The sequence below is a fragment of the Pungitius pungitius genome, chromosome 10, assembly GCF_949316345.1.
Source record: "Pungitius pungitius chromosome 10, fPunPun2.1, whole genome shotgun sequence".
Classification (NCBI taxonomy): domain Eukaryota; kingdom Metazoa; phylum Chordata; class Actinopteri; order Perciformes; family Gasterosteidae; genus Pungitius; species Pungitius pungitius.
In genome coordinates, this window is record NC_084909.1 from 10,551,008 (window position 1) to 10,567,424 (window position 16,417).

A 16,417-nucleotide genomic window follows, 5' to 3' on the forward strand; every position below is an offset into this window, starting at 1 on the left:
CGGACTCTCTCCGGCAGTGTGCGAGCCGGTGTGCGAGCGTCACGCGCAGGGCACCGCATCCGCAGCAGTCGACGCAAGTCCTCACTGGCATGGACACCGGAGGACAGCGCTGAACACCCAGGAACCATGCCTACTGTGCTCGCGGGCAAAGGGAAACTTTCCATCGTGGGTTTTCTACTCAGATGCGCGTATTCTCAGGTGAGAGAAAGGCACGGATTACACGCTGCTTATCAAACTGCTCTGAGGGAGTCGTGGAATATGGTTCTCGCTCAGGGGGGGGGGCGCATTTTCTGAAAGTCACAAAATTTTTCCGACATGAAATGAGAGTCGTGTATCTCTGCGCCCCCTCTCCTCGGGGATTAAGTTGACAGATTAAAACTATTTGCGATTTTACTTAAAGGCACAGATGGGAGTCATGAATAGAATCTGCGAATAACTTCAGTTAATTGCTGATGATTTCCGAATGTAACAGGTGGTGCAGGCTAGCTGGCTCTCATTGATGCTTGTTATGATGGCTTGTGGTTTGTTTGGCCCTGGGGGAGTGAACTCATCAGGGTATTGCACCAGAGCTGTAGCCCGGGGTGCCAGTGGGTACATGGACATGGGAAACTGATTGCTCGTAATCATATCTCTTCTAATGGACATGTAAAGTCAACCTGAGGAAGCAGGCGTGGCTTTTGCTTGTGCAGCGTGGAGGTAAAATACTGTCTGTCTGTGTTTACGTTTTTCATTTAGTCCTTACAGTCCCTGAAATGCTTTGTGGCTGTAAACATTTTTTGCACACACCGTTTTCCATCTGCAGTCGTAAGAGTTCAGCCACTGAGACGTTGACCTTAGTGAGCCATGCATGCAACCAGAGATGGTTCCCTACACTCCACACGTTTTCTGCTGCGCATACTTATGCTGTACAGATGGCACAAAAGACAGAGTGAGGCCTATGAGAAATAAGCAAATCACCAAAAGGAAATAGCATATAACGTGTGAAAGGAATGTTAGAAGTTAAAGAGTCTCCATAACCCTGAACAGCAGAAGAGGTTTGTAAAGAAATTCAGAACCGTAGAAAAGTCAACCAAAAACCAAACAAATGTAATGAGTGTGATTAGTATTTTGAATGTGAAACTCAAGGAAAAAATGTTTTTTTGGTCCCAAAAAAAAGATCCGTTTTCATGCAAAACTCCCAGTCAGAATGAAACACGCAAATAAAATGGAAAGCACCTACACAGTTCCATCAAGTAATGTAGAGGACCCGTCCCTTATCTCGCAGGCTTCGCTGCCCTCGGGCCAACGAGGTGAATCTGAATTCTGAGCTGAATTGTTCCAATGTGAGAAACGTGGCGCAGGCAGAGCCGGGTTGCCTAACGCGGATGGAAACAGAGAATCTGCATCCGTCTGATCATCTGCAGCTGTGATTTCTAAGATATGAGTCATCAACAAGCTCGTTTTAACTCTCACAATTACACACTGTGTGTGTGTGTGTGTGTGTGTGTGTGCGTGTGTGTGTGTGTGTGTGTGTGTGAGAGAGAGAGGGAGCGGTTTACAGTAAAGTTTGACACACAGTTGGGAATCTTTCAGCAAAAAGGCGGGAAGCAGAACAGTGTTTTTATGTGTGCGTGTGTGTGTGTGTGTGTGTGTGTGCATGTGTATGTGTGTGTGTGTGTGTCATCCTTGTGAGAGGGACTGAAAAGTTCACTTCTTGAGTAAACGACATGTGAAAGAAACGAATGAGTCAATGAGCTGTGTGTACGTGTACATGTGCACAGTATCTGCTGGTGGATTTGAGAAGAGACACACACTAACGTAAGATGCTACAATAAGGTTGTCTAGTTGACACTGAACTTGTGTTGTAACTTCCCGTGACTTTGTCCTCGTTGACCATAACTTCTTTCTTCTGTCTACGCAGGTAACAAGAAGCCAACACAACAGCTGTGCCAAAGAAATCCTCGAGGTAAATACTTGCTTTTCTTTGCAACAGCACAGTAGCGATACTGCTGTAACAGTGTGACTGTGAACATGTCACATGTCATTCACAATTGTCTCTCATTAAATGTTTTCAATCTTATTCCGGGGGACAATTTATGGAATTTGCACATGATTGAATCTTAGGCAAAGTTTGATCCATTTAAAACTGGTATTTGACAAAATTTCATATAATAATGATCAATAATGCCTGGATCTTCATTTTAATGAAATAAAAACACAATAGCTTAAAATTGTAAAAGGTGTCATAATTAAACAAAGCTACAACGCAGAGGAATGCAGTAAATCCATTACATAATCCATACATTGATTAGCACAAAGCTTGAGAAATAATGACATGAACCAAAGATCTACGACTCAATTAATGAAGGTTTTGAGGTAACGAGGTTGCCTTGAGGTTTCTACCTGTTTCTTCTGTCATGTTGTTTTTTGTGTTTTATGTGTCATGTGCAATGTGTCTGTCACCAGTGTGGGGCACATGGGGGGGGAGGAGATCAGAGGTACGAAACACGCGGTGCAAAAGGAAGATAGAAAGCCATAATGCTCCACCTGGGAGACATGTTGTTGTTGAAGGAGGAAAGGGGTGAGGGCTGGCGCTGTGTCCTTGGTGACTGCAGCAGGGATAACCAAGTGAAAGGATGAGAGAGGAAACACTTCCCCTCTAGGGCTTACTGTGTAGAGGATGACAGGAGTGAAGAGGAGGACGCTAAGCACATTCACCTGCCGGGTTCATGAAGGATGTGTCATCTAATCAGTACCTTTAGATTTCTTAGAGTGGGAACATTCCCTTTAGTAGACTCAAGATAAAGAAATGGTTTGCTATTTATAACGACTTGAAACACGGCTAACAGCTAGCTTAGCTCTTCGAAAGTAACATAATCTGCCAATGAGGCAAAACTACAACTACACTCACGGCTAAACCTTTTAAATTCAGTGTTCACACAAACAATAAAGTGTAAAAATGGCAGTGGAGGACATGAGTGGTAGTGTATTCTCCAAAATGTTGCATTATTTTATTCCACAGCAACACTGAGACCACAGATACACACACACACACACACACACACGTGTCCCATGACATCCCAGCTCATAAAACGTGACCTTTCTGCCAGCGTCGTCTCACTCAGACAATGATTGTCACACACATGTTCATTACACACTGAACCCCCTCGATTCCACATCATGGCACAGCTGAAGACCAGGGTCATGCTCAACATTTTACAAAATCAGGCCATTTTGTCAGAATGCATGAGGTCTGGTTTGTCTGAGTGTGACTGCGGGCAATCTAATCAACAGAGATTTGAATCAGAGTTGAAGCAGAGACGGGGCGCTGCGGTTTCAGAGCTCTCTTCACGAGGCGGGCTTCCTCTTGAGTACCGTGCGAAGAGAGAACAAACAAGAAGATCAATTTTCATAATTGGCCAGGTGTACAATCATATGTAATCACTTAAGTCTTCCCTCAGGGGGAGCAGTGACACATTCCTGTCGCTGAAGTGTGAGCATTCGCCACATGTGCTGTGTGTGCGACACCATACACTTTGCAGGATGGGTAGTTGAGGTGTTCATATTTGGCTAAATATACCTGTAATTGTACAGTCTTCATTAATCTTGAATGTGTGAAGTGTCCAAAAATAATCCTAGAAATGATTACATATACTGTAGATTTTCATATATGACATAGACAGCACATATCGCTGATATTTAAATAGTGTGAACTGATTCATTTTGATAATAGATTAAGGAAAACAATTAAATTTCACATTTAAGAGATTGCAACCAGCAAACCCCCATTTGTCTTTTGTAAGTGTGTAAAAACAAATAATCACCTACCAAATGTATTTTTAAATAATTATCTGTCAATCAACCACCTGCTATTTTCACACATGACTCTCCTTTCAGTCCAAATGACACATTTATTTTGGCCTTCGGGAAGGCTGACATGTTTGTCACAGCGGTGACCAACAAAGGAGCTGGAGGTTGGAAGGTGTTCAGATCCTGTATCGCTGTCACGCTTCACACAACGAGGCTTTTGATGAACCAACTTGTGTTCTGGCTCGCTGATTATGCATTTTTTTAGAAACTCAACAGACAATTGGTACTCAGGCCGGTTCTCTTGGGATGCTAAATTATGTCTTTGAATTTGGATTACATTTTTAGCCTTTACTATGTAATTGGTTCACCAACAAATGGGGCCAGGAGCTTTAATCTGATCACTTTAGTGAACACAGACAAATTCACTCAATGAAAGAGTAAAGCGCTGAGAAACAATGTAAGTATAGCAGATTCTTGAAATACCTGAAAATAGATACATGTGCAGATTAATATAAAATAAATAATTTCTCAAAAATCTTGACACAGTGGCAAAGTGCACACTCCCCTGCCAACATACATCTCCTGGTCTACAAACAACATTACACACTGAGACTGACCCTTCCCACGACCCTCTAAGATAGAGTGGGTATAGAAAATGGAATGGAGTAAATGGACTAACCCTTATTTATATCTTGTCACACTCCCCCTGGTGGGGACAGAACCCTGCTGATAAAGAGTGTCAGCTGTAGCTGAGCTGTATGTGTGTTAATCCAAATGGGAGAGATAATTTGCTCCTAAATTAAAGAAAATAAAGAAAGTGTGAATGACAGATTTAGGTGGTCCCGAGTTTCTGCATGTGAAGAACAACAATCATGAATTCCCCTTTCTCTGTTACTCAGGACATGACCCAGCAAGCCTCAGGGGGTGACCAGGCCCAACGAATCCTCTACATCCCTAAGGTATGTACGTTATAACCTTTGTGGCTTCACAAGGGAATTTGATGAATTACCTCAAATAATGTCACTTTATCAGATTCAATTTGGTCTTCAATTTAGACTGAAATTTACCTGCCCAATAATGTTATACTGTTATGCATTGCTAAATCTGAGTACTCTTTTAGACATGTAAATAAATAATTTTACTCACCATCATTATCACATTTTCTTTCCTTCTTTCCAAGGAAGCAAAACTACCAGCTGCACCACAAAGACAAAGTATGTGTTCACTCACTGTCCGCTTGTCTGATATTTGCAATACCTTTTTACAATTAGTTGATTTATGTTTTTTTTGCCTGGTTTTATATACGTTTTCTCTCTCTTTCTCTCCTGAGGTCGGGGGGATGTTCAGCTGCGAATGACCCATCACCCTCGCGTGGCACCTCACAAATCGTAAGTGGCTAATGAGGAAACATGATCCACAGGTCATCAAACAATATAATTCATCACACACATGATTTATGTCTTCTTCTCAACAGCTGTTGAAAGGTAGAAATCATGAACATTATTGTTAGTGTGGCTACAGAGAAAAGCATTAACGTGAGTGAAGGGAAATAGACATATAATCTTAGTCAACTCAGTGTTTCAAGCTACATAACAAAGGTCAGGTCAAAGGTCAGACGACATTCCTGAAAGCTCTCAGTTGAGACTGATGTGCTCCTGGATGTTTTCTCTTTACATCCTCTCTGTTTTACTGTGAAACACATGTTCAGAGTTGTAATCCCACTGAAAATGTTTCTGTGTGCCAAGGGTGTAGGAAATTGCGGTGGCTGACACTAAAATGCAAATGGCCCTCGGAGAGCCCGAATTTGGTCTGTTTAGGGCTTCAGTAGACACATGATAAGGATCCGCTTGGTGTGCAGACACGATGTAATGGCTTGATCTAAGCTCACAACTTATTTTTAGGCCAATTAGACTTGATTGATATCAAATAAACTGAAACGGTTTCACAGTTGAGTAACGGAGCCTACAGTCAAATGGGAGAAAGGCAACCTATTCACATTTGGTACCTGGCCACAGTTTATACGTAAATATACTGCAACTATACATATTTGCAACATTCCCAGGTAATGTGCTATTGTAGATGAAAATGATCTCAGAGTGACTCACAGTGATTTATGTAGATTTTTACATTTCTGAAAAAGAGAGCGTTGGTAATAGATAATCGCTATTGGCTGAGTCGAGGTACGCTCAGTTTTAGTTCTGCGGGAGAAAAGGTTAAATCAGTGAATCTTTGTTAAAAGTACTAGTGATTCAATGTACAACATTGCATCTTTTGTGTGTCTTTCTTTGCTTACAGCATGCTCGCTGATGACCTGAAGCTGAGCAGTGATGATGATGACACTCAAAGGGTAAGTGACTCTTCTATACTAACATTTCTTTGTTGTTAATGCCCATGTGGATCATACTCAAAGACAATGAGTTAAAGGGAAGAAAGCCTAAATGATGAGTGTAACATGTGGATGATCTTCAAGCTTTTGGTAGATTTATTTTTTTAATGTACAGTTTTTTTTAAATAAATATCTTCTTGAACATACCTAAAAGCATTTATTATGCGACTAAAAAATGACTGAAGTGAAGATAGCAGTGCATTTTAATCTCAAGTGGGATGGGCCAAATGTTTGGCATGACAGAGAAATAATGACTATAACTATGTAGTGTACTAAGTAACTATGTAGTTTGACCTACATTCTTTCAGGTTGTGTTGCACACACACGCCCACATGCAGTTTTGATCAACTACCACTCACTTAAGAGTAGTTTTGATACTCGCTGCTAAGGACAATAAGACTTGAAGAGGAGAAGGAGTAACACTTTGAGTGTAGCAAGATGTAGATCTTTCTGTGATAAGTCTCTTTTCTTTGTTCTTTGGCATGTGTCCCTGAAGGCAACTCGTGAGTCAGCTTCCTTGGATGTACACAGGTACTTAATTACAAATATCACGTGTGCATATTGTTGAAATGAGCTTTGTGCGTACACTTGTACGTAAAGTTGATCTGTATGATTAACAGCCACATCTGTCGGACCCTGTGTGTGCGTGTGTGTGTGTGCGGTTCACTGTGCGCATACGCTGACCCTTCTGATGTTTGTGTGTGTGTGTGTGTTGACTGACAGCCTGTCAGCACAGCGAGCGCACACACATGGCAGGCGAGTGAGACATTCCAGCTCGGACTCTTCATGCTCAAGCTCCAGCGTCGAGTCGCGCAGCAGCAGCAGCAGCAGCAGCAGCAGCAGCAGCCGTTGCTCCCGGAGCCCCGGCCACAGCCCAGACGTTCACCCGGATCCTGCGTCCCCTGCCAACACGCAGCCACCATGCAACAGCAAGGAGGTACCAGTGCCGAGCTACGGCCTCCTCTTCTTCTGCTCACTATCTTCTCTCACCATGCCTCGCCTGTGTGTTTCCTCCTCCGGTGCTTTGCGCCCTCGGGTGAATTCTCTACAGGGAGTGGTGGCCTTTAGGCATTTTTTGACGGCAGGTATGGAGAGGGACAGAGGAATGAGGAATGACTGTGAGTTGGAGAGGAGGAAGAGGAGGAGGGTGTTGAGGGGCAGAGCTAGCGTTGGGAATTAGTGCCTGGGTGTCATGTCAACAAGTCCAGTCTTAAAGAGAAAAGCCCTCGGGAGGTGCAAGTCATCAAGACTTGATCTTATGTTGACATCTACAACCAGAGTTACCCTTGCTTAAAAAGAACATCAGTGCACACAAAGGTTCTAGACAACTTGTATGTCATTTTCTCAGATAAGAATTGAATTGGTGACTTGTCGCTGATAGCTAGAATGGAGTTTTGGGGGTGTGATGCATTATGGGGGTTGAGCCGTGTGCTACGTGGGTAATGAAGTGTAAACCTGCACATCTTTTATGAATGGAAAGCCCTGTACAACACAGTCTGTATTATCAGACATGCACCACATTGGGCCCCTATAGAAAGGGAGGGAGTGGAGTGTTTGGGGTGGGGGATGGGGGATGCGGAGGGGTGGCCGGCACACCATGTGTTTTTCATTTACGTGGACTGTTCAAATGTCTCCCGAGGAGGAGATGGGGGTTGGTGTTATGGAAGCAGCGAATCCAGAGTTCCAGGTAGCGAGAGAAAGAGGGAGGGCTAGAAAGGAAGGAGGGAGAGCAGTCAAGACGGTACAAGAGATGCAGTGTCTTCTCTGGAAAGAGGGCGAGGGACGTGGGGAGGGGGGGGGTCACTGTTTGACTTGAGGAGGAGAGGTTGAATTTAGTTCCTGGTCAGCGGCGAGAGAGAAACAGGAACGAGAGAGAGAGTGAAAGAACGTTGCTCTCCAGCTGTGAGTATACTCTTTGTATTTGTTTGTTTTTTTGGTGTGTTTTTTTACGTAGAAAAACTAATGTTTGGTTGCCAAGCCAGTTGTTAAGCAAACATTAGGCATAATTTGATGTGGGTTGACTACTATAAGAACATATGTGGACTGTGAGACCATGTAGAAAGTGAGCTATTGTAAGGAGTGTAAAATGCTAGTTGGAATTTTTAGTGAATCCACACTTTTTAGACGTGAGTCATCATCTAGAGTTCCACTTGTTTTAACAGCGGCTGGGTCAGGGATTTGTTACGAGCACTTCAAATGGCTCCTTGCAATGAAAGAATATCGTGGTATATTTGTCATGCCTAACCTCATTCAAGGTCTCTGCTTGCACCATGTTACCTATGAACTGGTGTTTCATATATACAGTGCAGGAAGGTACCAAAGTTCATATACTTATCTCCTATACCTAAGCACAATTTTGACTTACTAATTGTTCTGCTACTTCACTATGTTTGTATTCATGTTTAAGAACTTAGGTTACTCCTCTTATTGAGATGTTTCAACTTTGAAATGATCACATTTTGAATTATGATACATACTGTATGTTTCCTGCATACATGTATTTCTTATGAAGTCACTTCAAATATATTTTATTTTCAAATATGAAAATAGACTCATCAAATGTAGTCAGAATTGTAGTTTTATAAACTCTGGGCTTTTGAACTGTATAACTCTACTCCACACCTGTGTTAAAGAAATTGAAGGTGTGCATTAAGCTTCACTATTAGCAAAGATTACTTTGAAGTCCGTCTAGTCTCTAATTAATATTTGTTTCTCTATTCTTCTGTGATTTCTTAAGACTGATCACCCCTCTGCAGCCCAGTGGCAGTTGGACGAATGGCTGATAAAGCCCCGGAGAAAATCTTCCACCGGTGACCAAGTGCACAGCGTTTCAAGACGTCCTCCCTCTCCCCACACCCAAAGAGCGCCGTCTCCAGCCAGGTCCTGGGACAGCAATCAGGAATACAGCCCGAGCCAAAGCCCTATCCCCAGCCCACAGTTCAATTTCAGCCAAAACACCAGCCACCTACCAAGCCCTGGTTATAGCTACTGCCCTAGCCCCAGCCCATTCCCCAGCTCATGCCCAAGTCCCGGCCCAAGCCCCGGGCCCAGCCCAATACCCAGTCCAGTTCCAAGTGTTTGCCCCAGTCCGTGTGGGAGCCTGAGAGCCAGCCGTAGCCCTAGTCCTATCCATAGAGACCCTCCAAGAAGCCCCAGTCCAGGCCTACCTACTCCTTCCAGGGTCCGGCACTGCCCAGTTGTTCAGAGAACACAATCTAACCCAACAGCCAATTCACACAGGACAAAAAGCCGGTCATGGATTACCCCATTGCCTGAAACCAATACAAAGAGCAAAGCCACAAGCAGCAGTTATCTTCAACCAACTCACCAACACAGGCCCAAGACGCGACCCACACAGAACCAAGACCAAAGCAAACCCAAGACGTCTGCTGTTTTAAACTGTGACCAGATTCACGAACATAGATCTAGACCCAAGTTGAACTTTCATCCTAGTTCTAAACCGCTCTCTGAGGCTCCCAAACACACATCACATCTTGATCAAAACCAGAACAGCAGATCGAAACACAACCCTAACCACAAGCCCAGGCCTTCGTTTCAATCAAGCTCACATCATAGCTCCAAAACATCAAGACACTTAGTTCCAACTAGTTGTGAAACCAAATCTGGTCATATTCCTCAATCAAAATCTGCAACTAATCATAATCATACTGGGTTGAGGTGTAGATCTAACCTCAGCCTTAAACCTAGGGCCAGGTCTTCAGACGCTACAGCCCCAACTTCTGTGCGTGTTAATCATACTGTAACAACACAGAAGAAACCTCAATCCAAGGAGCAGGAGGTAGTCCTCATAGGAGATCATCTTTCCCAAAAGGGGTCAGAACACAAGAGAAAAGAAGACAGACAACATAAAAAACAACAAGGGAAACAGGAGAGAAAGGAAGACGGGAGGCTGGCGGAGGAGCAGCTCCTGAGACGTCCCTGGATCCACAGTTCGGCAGAAGAGGAGGAGGAGGAGGAGGAGGAGGGAGTGATAGAGAGGCAGAGGAGGAGAGAGGAGGCAGCAAGAGGAAACCGTAGAGGAAGGGGACAGCAACGTCAGTGTGAATGGCAGACAGTCCTGGCCAAAGAGAGACTGCTAACCAACACTGAGCAGAACCGCCTCAAAGAGGACTCGCACCATCAGAGCAGGGCAAAAAGAGCAGGGAGAAGTGAGGAAGAGAGAGAGTTACAGCAAGACCCGTCACCGCCTCCGTCACGTTCGCCAACTCCTCAAAGACCACCTACCTCGCCTTCTGTCTTCTCCGCTCCAAACTCTGATTCAGAATCTGAATATCAGGCTCCGATCACCAAAGTTCCAGCAGACTCCACCTCTTACAAGGGACTCCCCAAGAGGGGGCGGCAAAGTCTCGGCAGGTCCGGTGCAGACAGGCCGAAAGTCGTGCTCCCCAGAGGACCCACCTCGGGTCATTCAGGTGAGGGGCAGCAAAAACTCTACACCTTGGTCCCATTCGGGCGAGGTGAACAAACTACAGCGCCTTCCCAGCGAGGGCTTAGAAATCTGGTGGTGCAGATAGACCTCTGCCTTCTCAAAAGGGTCCCGGACACCACGACCAGTTCCACCCTTAAAAAGCCCTCCTCCTCTTCGTTCCCATCATCCTCGAAGGACAAGCAAAGAGAGGCCATGAAACACCTGTACGTCCCTGAGACCGCGTCGAAAGACAGCAAAAGGAAACGCAAGGTAGAGGACGCGTACATTTGCATTTGACGCGTCGAACGTGCAGGCTTTCATTCATTCATATCTTAGCATTGAAACAGGCTTGTTCTTCAAAGCGTGTGTGTTTGTGTGTGACCAGTCGGAGAATGGTGTGTCACACAGAGATAGCAAGAGGAGCATTCCCCCTGCGAAGGACCTCTCAGGCCAGAAGGAGCCCGTACCTCAGGCCGCGGAGCGCAACTTTGTGACGGAGACCGTGCACAACGGGTAAAATAACAGCGCACACGGCACTGTGTTTCACAGTCGAGTGTGTAGCGATATTGTTCTAATACATGTAAGGAGTGCATTGTACATATGTGTGCATGTGTGTGTGTGTGTATACTTGCAGGTACTTGGAGGAGTACTTGGACAGCAAGAGGCCGTTGTCTCCCCTCTCTCCACTGTCCGACAGCCCTCAGTCCACCAAGCCCCCCCTCAAAACAAAGACCTCAGAGCAGCTCCACGTCCATGTCCATAAAAACAGAGACAAGAATCGAGATTCTGCTATAAAGGTGAAACAGAGAAGTACTTTTTTGGATCGCTCTGACCTCATTCCTCACAGCCTATTGGTTCATTTCACCTATTTTTTGTGCCTGTTCACTACACAGCCCAAGATGGAGGGGGAATGTGTGAAAGTGTCAAGACAGCCCCAACCGCCATCCGAGTCTTGGGGCGCCGCAGGACACAGGGGGGCCGTGCCAAACAGCGAAACGTGAGCCCCAATTCACGTAATGTTTGTCTGATAGAGCCTTACCAGACTCTCTTGTGATTTCTGATGTACTTGTGACAAACACACTGCTACTGCACTGCAGTTATCTTTCTGTATTTCTGTGCATCTTAGCGCCCACCATGCGGAGTACTACTTACACGAAGCTAAAAGGATGAAGCACCGGGCAGACGCGATGGTGAGTCCCTGCCGGTCATCTGAATAAGAATCGCCAAGGACAGGGCAGCAAAACTGAGAGGTTGTGCAATGATTGTTAAGCCCAGGAAGCTCTGGCTTCACCTATAGTGATCAGATGCAATGTTTGATAATACTCCGACATTAAGGGAAAAACAAGCATTTGCTCTCTTAAATGTAAAGCTGGGCAACACTCCAGTTACTTGCTCATTAAGTACACAAACCACTTGGTGTTCACAGCACATTTCTTTTCAGAGAATATACAATGTACCTCACAGAGACACATGAAGGTACCGTTTGAATAACTACATACGTATTACATCGATTCTATGCCTTGGCAAACCAGGAGTGCTTCTTCTAACAACTTTTAAAATATGTTTCATACATTTGATAAGCCTTTAAACACGGCCATTTATAGTTTCAAAATAGAAAAGTTTTAAAAAAAATAAAAAAAAACTACTGTCTTTTTAGGTGAACCAGCAGGACCACCAGGATGCTGCATTAGTCTAAGAAATAGTAGATACGTTCACTTATAGAATATTTTTGATACAACTGAAATAGTAAGTTTATTTCTGAAGGCAGAATGATGCAAGCTAGTGGTAAAGAGCAGGGGCCTCACGGTTGTTATAGTGACCTTCGATAGAGCTGGGTTAGAGCTTTCAGGCTAAACACCTTCTGAACCAATCTTTCTCCTACAAAGAGCTAAAGACATTCTCAGCTAATGCCGGCTTATTGAGGCTATGACAACATTCCTTTCAATACTTTCTCCTTACCTGTTGTTTGGGTGTCTTTTATCCAGGTGGATAAGCTGGGGAAGGCTGTGAATTACGTGGACGCTGCCCTCTCCTTTATGGAATGTGGGAAAGCAATGGAGGAAGGGCCACTCGAGGCCAAGTCTCCTTATACCATGTACTCCGAGACAGTGGAGCTGATTAGGTGAGCTGCTCATTCATGCACAAGCAGATACAAACATTGAGAGAAAAAAGCATACACTGTCAGACATGTGCACACCTATATCAGCTGCAACGCCATTGGTAACAGCCATGTGTCTTAAGGTATGCAATGAAGCTGAAGAGCCACTCTGGCCCCGGGGCGAGACAGGAAGACAAGCAGCTGGCCGTTCTGTGGTGCGTATGCCAGTTTACGCCACATCTATCATCGTATTGAAAGGACCCGCATTTGGATGATGATTTGTGGCTCCGTCTGAGTCTCTGAGACTTGCGCTTGTGTTTTCCACAGCTTCCGATGCCTTGCCCTCCTTTACTGGCAAATGTTTCGTTTAAAGAAGGACCATGCGTTTAAGTATTCCAAAGTTCTGCTGGACTACTTTAAGGTACATCCAAAAACAGGTCTGACGTTCCAGGTACATAAAGGCATTCATACAGAGATTTCTTGACTGTTTTCGGTACAATTTAAACGTCTGGGTTTGGATGACTGGTTCATGGTGTCCTTACAGACTTCTCCTAAAGTGCCTTCTACACCACCCTGTTGGAGTGACTCTGGGAAGTAGGTGGATAATAACTGTATTACATGATGTCTGTTTCATTCCACCAACCAGTTGGCCATTGGTCACTAACACACTGTTGTCCGTGCATTTTCTCCACCAGGAGCACAGGAGCACCCCCTTCCTCGCTCTCCCCCACTGCCAAACACCTCGGACGGGGGTCACACGGGGGCAGCGCCTTCTCCTCCCTTATAAGCATTCCCCAACGTATCCACCAGATGGCAGCAAATCATTTGAACATTACCAACAGTGTCCTGTACAGCTACGAGTATTGGGAGGTGGCAGACAACCTCACAATGGAGAATAAAGGTATAGAAGCTCCCCTGAGCAACATAGATTCACATGAAAATAAGCCACACACGTAAAATGGATGTTTTTGAACACTGACGATAGTGGGAGGTTTTGAGAGCACTTTGTTTTTTTTCATTGCAGAGTTCTTCAACTACTTGAATACTTTGTCTGGGCCTTTGACTCTTCACAGTAGCATCGCTCACGCCGTCCAATACACCAGACAGGCTCTTCAGTGGATACGCATCAGTGCCAAACTTAACTAACAAGGAGAGGATTTACAAGTATCTGTCTCACTTTGAAGAGACACAACTCTGGATCTCTATGCAGCTGACAGGACAGCACCTATACTTTCTAAGCTTGATGGTTGGTTGAAATCCCCAAAATGGAGTCTGACGATCCCCGTGGGAGTTTGGGGTATTTACTGAGTGCAAAGCCTTCTGAAGAAACAGTCTTTCAACTTGTCACTGGTGACACTGGCAGCTTTTCCTCATCATTTGATTTAACTGAGCTTTGGATTTGAAATTTCTAATTGTTTGCCAAACAGAAAGGAGACTCTCGTTGAATTCAGCAGTATGTGCATATGTGAAGCCTTTTTTTCATACTGGAATAAATCATTATCCAGCAGCCCGTTGATCTCGGGCCAAAGCAGGAGAAGATGCAAAGAAAAAGAGCAGTCAATCATATTCCACTTTCTACAAAGAAAAGTGTCTGCATCTTTCCAATGAAGCATTCAATTAATTATTTTACAAGAAATCTCTTTATGTTTTTACGTTTACATGTTTTTACTGTGCAATATTTGTTGGCTTTTCTGTTCATAGAAAAAGAAATAACATGTTGGTGAGTCTGCTGACATTCAAGGTTCCTATTTTGAAAAAAATATATTTTTTGTCTGTTCTGAATGTGGGAATATGTCATTGTGTTTTTTAATTAATGAAGTTGATATCACTAACTTATTGGTAAATGTCTTGTCTTGGGTTAAGGAGTTTGCATTTGAAATGTTTAGCGTCTTACAGCATTCTAATGCCACTAATCCATCTTCTACACTCATCCTAATTGTCGCATATTTGAATGAGTTTTGCATTTTGTAAATATGTCTTGAATTATTGTAAAGGAGAAATATTATTTTTTGTGCCTTTTAGCCCACACAGATTGATGTAAATAGCTGTTAATAATTTGGGGTGACATCTTTCTTCTCCCTTTTCTTTGATACATTCCATACCTAAATTCTCCCTCCAGTCACATTGCTGGTCTCAGCTCTGAACCGGCAGAGAGCTTAATCTTGATGGTTCAGGGTGCCAACACATCAACAAAAAAATGTACATAAAGACGTGTTGAGTATTATTTTTCATAATCAGTTAGAAAAAAAGACATTGACAGGAATTTGTTTTCTTAACATTCTCACAATGTTTTACTCCTAACCGTCATTGGAAAGTTAGATTTCTAATATTCTCATAATGTTATATTCATAACATTGGGTGAACCCCTAAAGTCCCGGATGTTTAAACGTATTCCTGATGTTATCAGAATTCCAGGATACTGAGAAGTCTCATACCCTGTACTACTAAGATTTTGGGTTAACTCCAGATTTAAACCTGGATACATTAAGTAACTTATTCTAAAAGAACCAAAGATTGTTATAGGAATTTATAAATGAATGAATCAAGATACACAAATAGTTGTGGCAGTGAAGTTATAAATCAATTCATTTACACACTCACAGTCTTGTGATTGCCAACATTTTGCAGCTGCAACTGTAACTTTTAGCCCAAACGATGTGTTCAAATGGTTCAAATTAGTATTCGTTTAGTTTTAGGTTGACGTTCATATCCCTGACACACTACAGGCTTGGGTGACAGTGTGTGAATCCGACTTGTTGGGTCGGATTAAGCAGATATCTCCCACTCACACAACCATCAATCATTCTCTGACTCTCCATCACCGCAACCACTTCCTGCTGCACCGTCGCGCATGTAATTTCAGCATCCGATGTCTGGTGCCATAGCAACAGAGAACAACCAATAAGGCTGCTCAGCGGGATACAGCAAGCCTTGAGTCAGAGCATCCTGCTGTTTCTCGATTCTGTGAAATTGGATTTATTGTAAACTATAGCCCGCTTGTCTTTCCCCTGGATTATGACCGTATTCCACTTTTACTTGTATGGGACTATGCTGCACATCTGTGTCACAATATTTGCACAATATTTCCTAAACGTGCCACGGTTGCCTTAAATGAATAAGAGACAATAGATCACGTGTCTCATCATCTAAATCAAATCAGGCACTGATTTCAAATAAACTGACTGAGACAAAAGACCACTTTGCTCTAGTCGGTTAGCCCTTTTTGCTCCGGGCAAGTGTCTTCCTCCGCTCATTCTGGGCTCCATCCACGGAGCTGTGGATTCACTCAGAAACACCGTAGAAGCCGTCAAAAGGAGAACGATGCCTTTCTCAGACAGATCAATGCGAGCTCGTCGAAGCGGGCCACCGTGTCCACCGCCCGCCGTGACGACACTCGACTCGTTCAATCTGCACGTGCCTCTGCGTCACGGACCGGTTGTGCACGTATGCCCGGGCCGTCTGAGGACAACCTCAGAGCCAGACAGTACCACCACCAGGGCGAATAAAAGAATACAATCCGGATCGACTGTCTGCCGCAGTGGAAGCAGGCGGCGTGGGCACTTAGTGAACACAAACCCTCCTATATGCGATCCATAGAGACACCTTAAAAAAAGTTGAACTTATGCGTCATCAATATCCAACAACCAGCGGCTCTCGTGATCATTTTGAGCCTTAAGGAGTATATCAATGTAATATATATCACATATGGAGGTTT

At 44.0% G+C, this 16,417-nt stretch overlaps 1 protein-coding gene across 3 annotated transcripts; it reads left to right on the top strand.

Annotated features, from left to right (window-relative positions):
* On the top strand, positions 1-16,010 carry aff3 (AF4/FMR2 family, member 3). 3 transcript variants are annotated; one of them, XM_037489465.2, is made up of 19 exons: positions 1-198; positions 1,901-1,945; positions 4,689-4,748; positions 4,970-5,003; positions 5,120-5,177; positions 6,085-6,136; positions 6,672-6,706; positions 6,899-7,112; positions 8,913-10,874; positions 10,990-11,117; positions 11,239-11,401; positions 11,498-11,601; positions 11,731-11,794; positions 12,590-12,726; positions 12,846-12,917; positions 13,030-13,153; positions 13,247-13,296; positions 13,398-13,603; positions 13,727-16,010. In XM_037489465.2, the coding sequence occupies exons 1-19, from the start codon at positions 127-129 to the stop codon at positions 13,846-13,848; spliced, it is 3,702 nt and encodes a 1,233-aa protein (XP_037345362.2). In that variant the 5' UTR covers positions 1-126; the 3' UTR covers positions 13,849-16,010. The 3 variants fall into 3 exon arrangements, with proteins under 3 accessions (XP_037345362.2, XP_037345363.2, XP_037345364.2); XM_037489466.2 differs by having other exon boundaries at positions 13,030-13,123; XM_037489467.2 differs by lacking the exon at positions 13,727-16,010 and having other exon boundaries at positions 13,030-13,139; positions 13,398-13,454.
* The last annotated feature ends 407 nt before the right edge of the window (positions 16,011-16,417 follow it).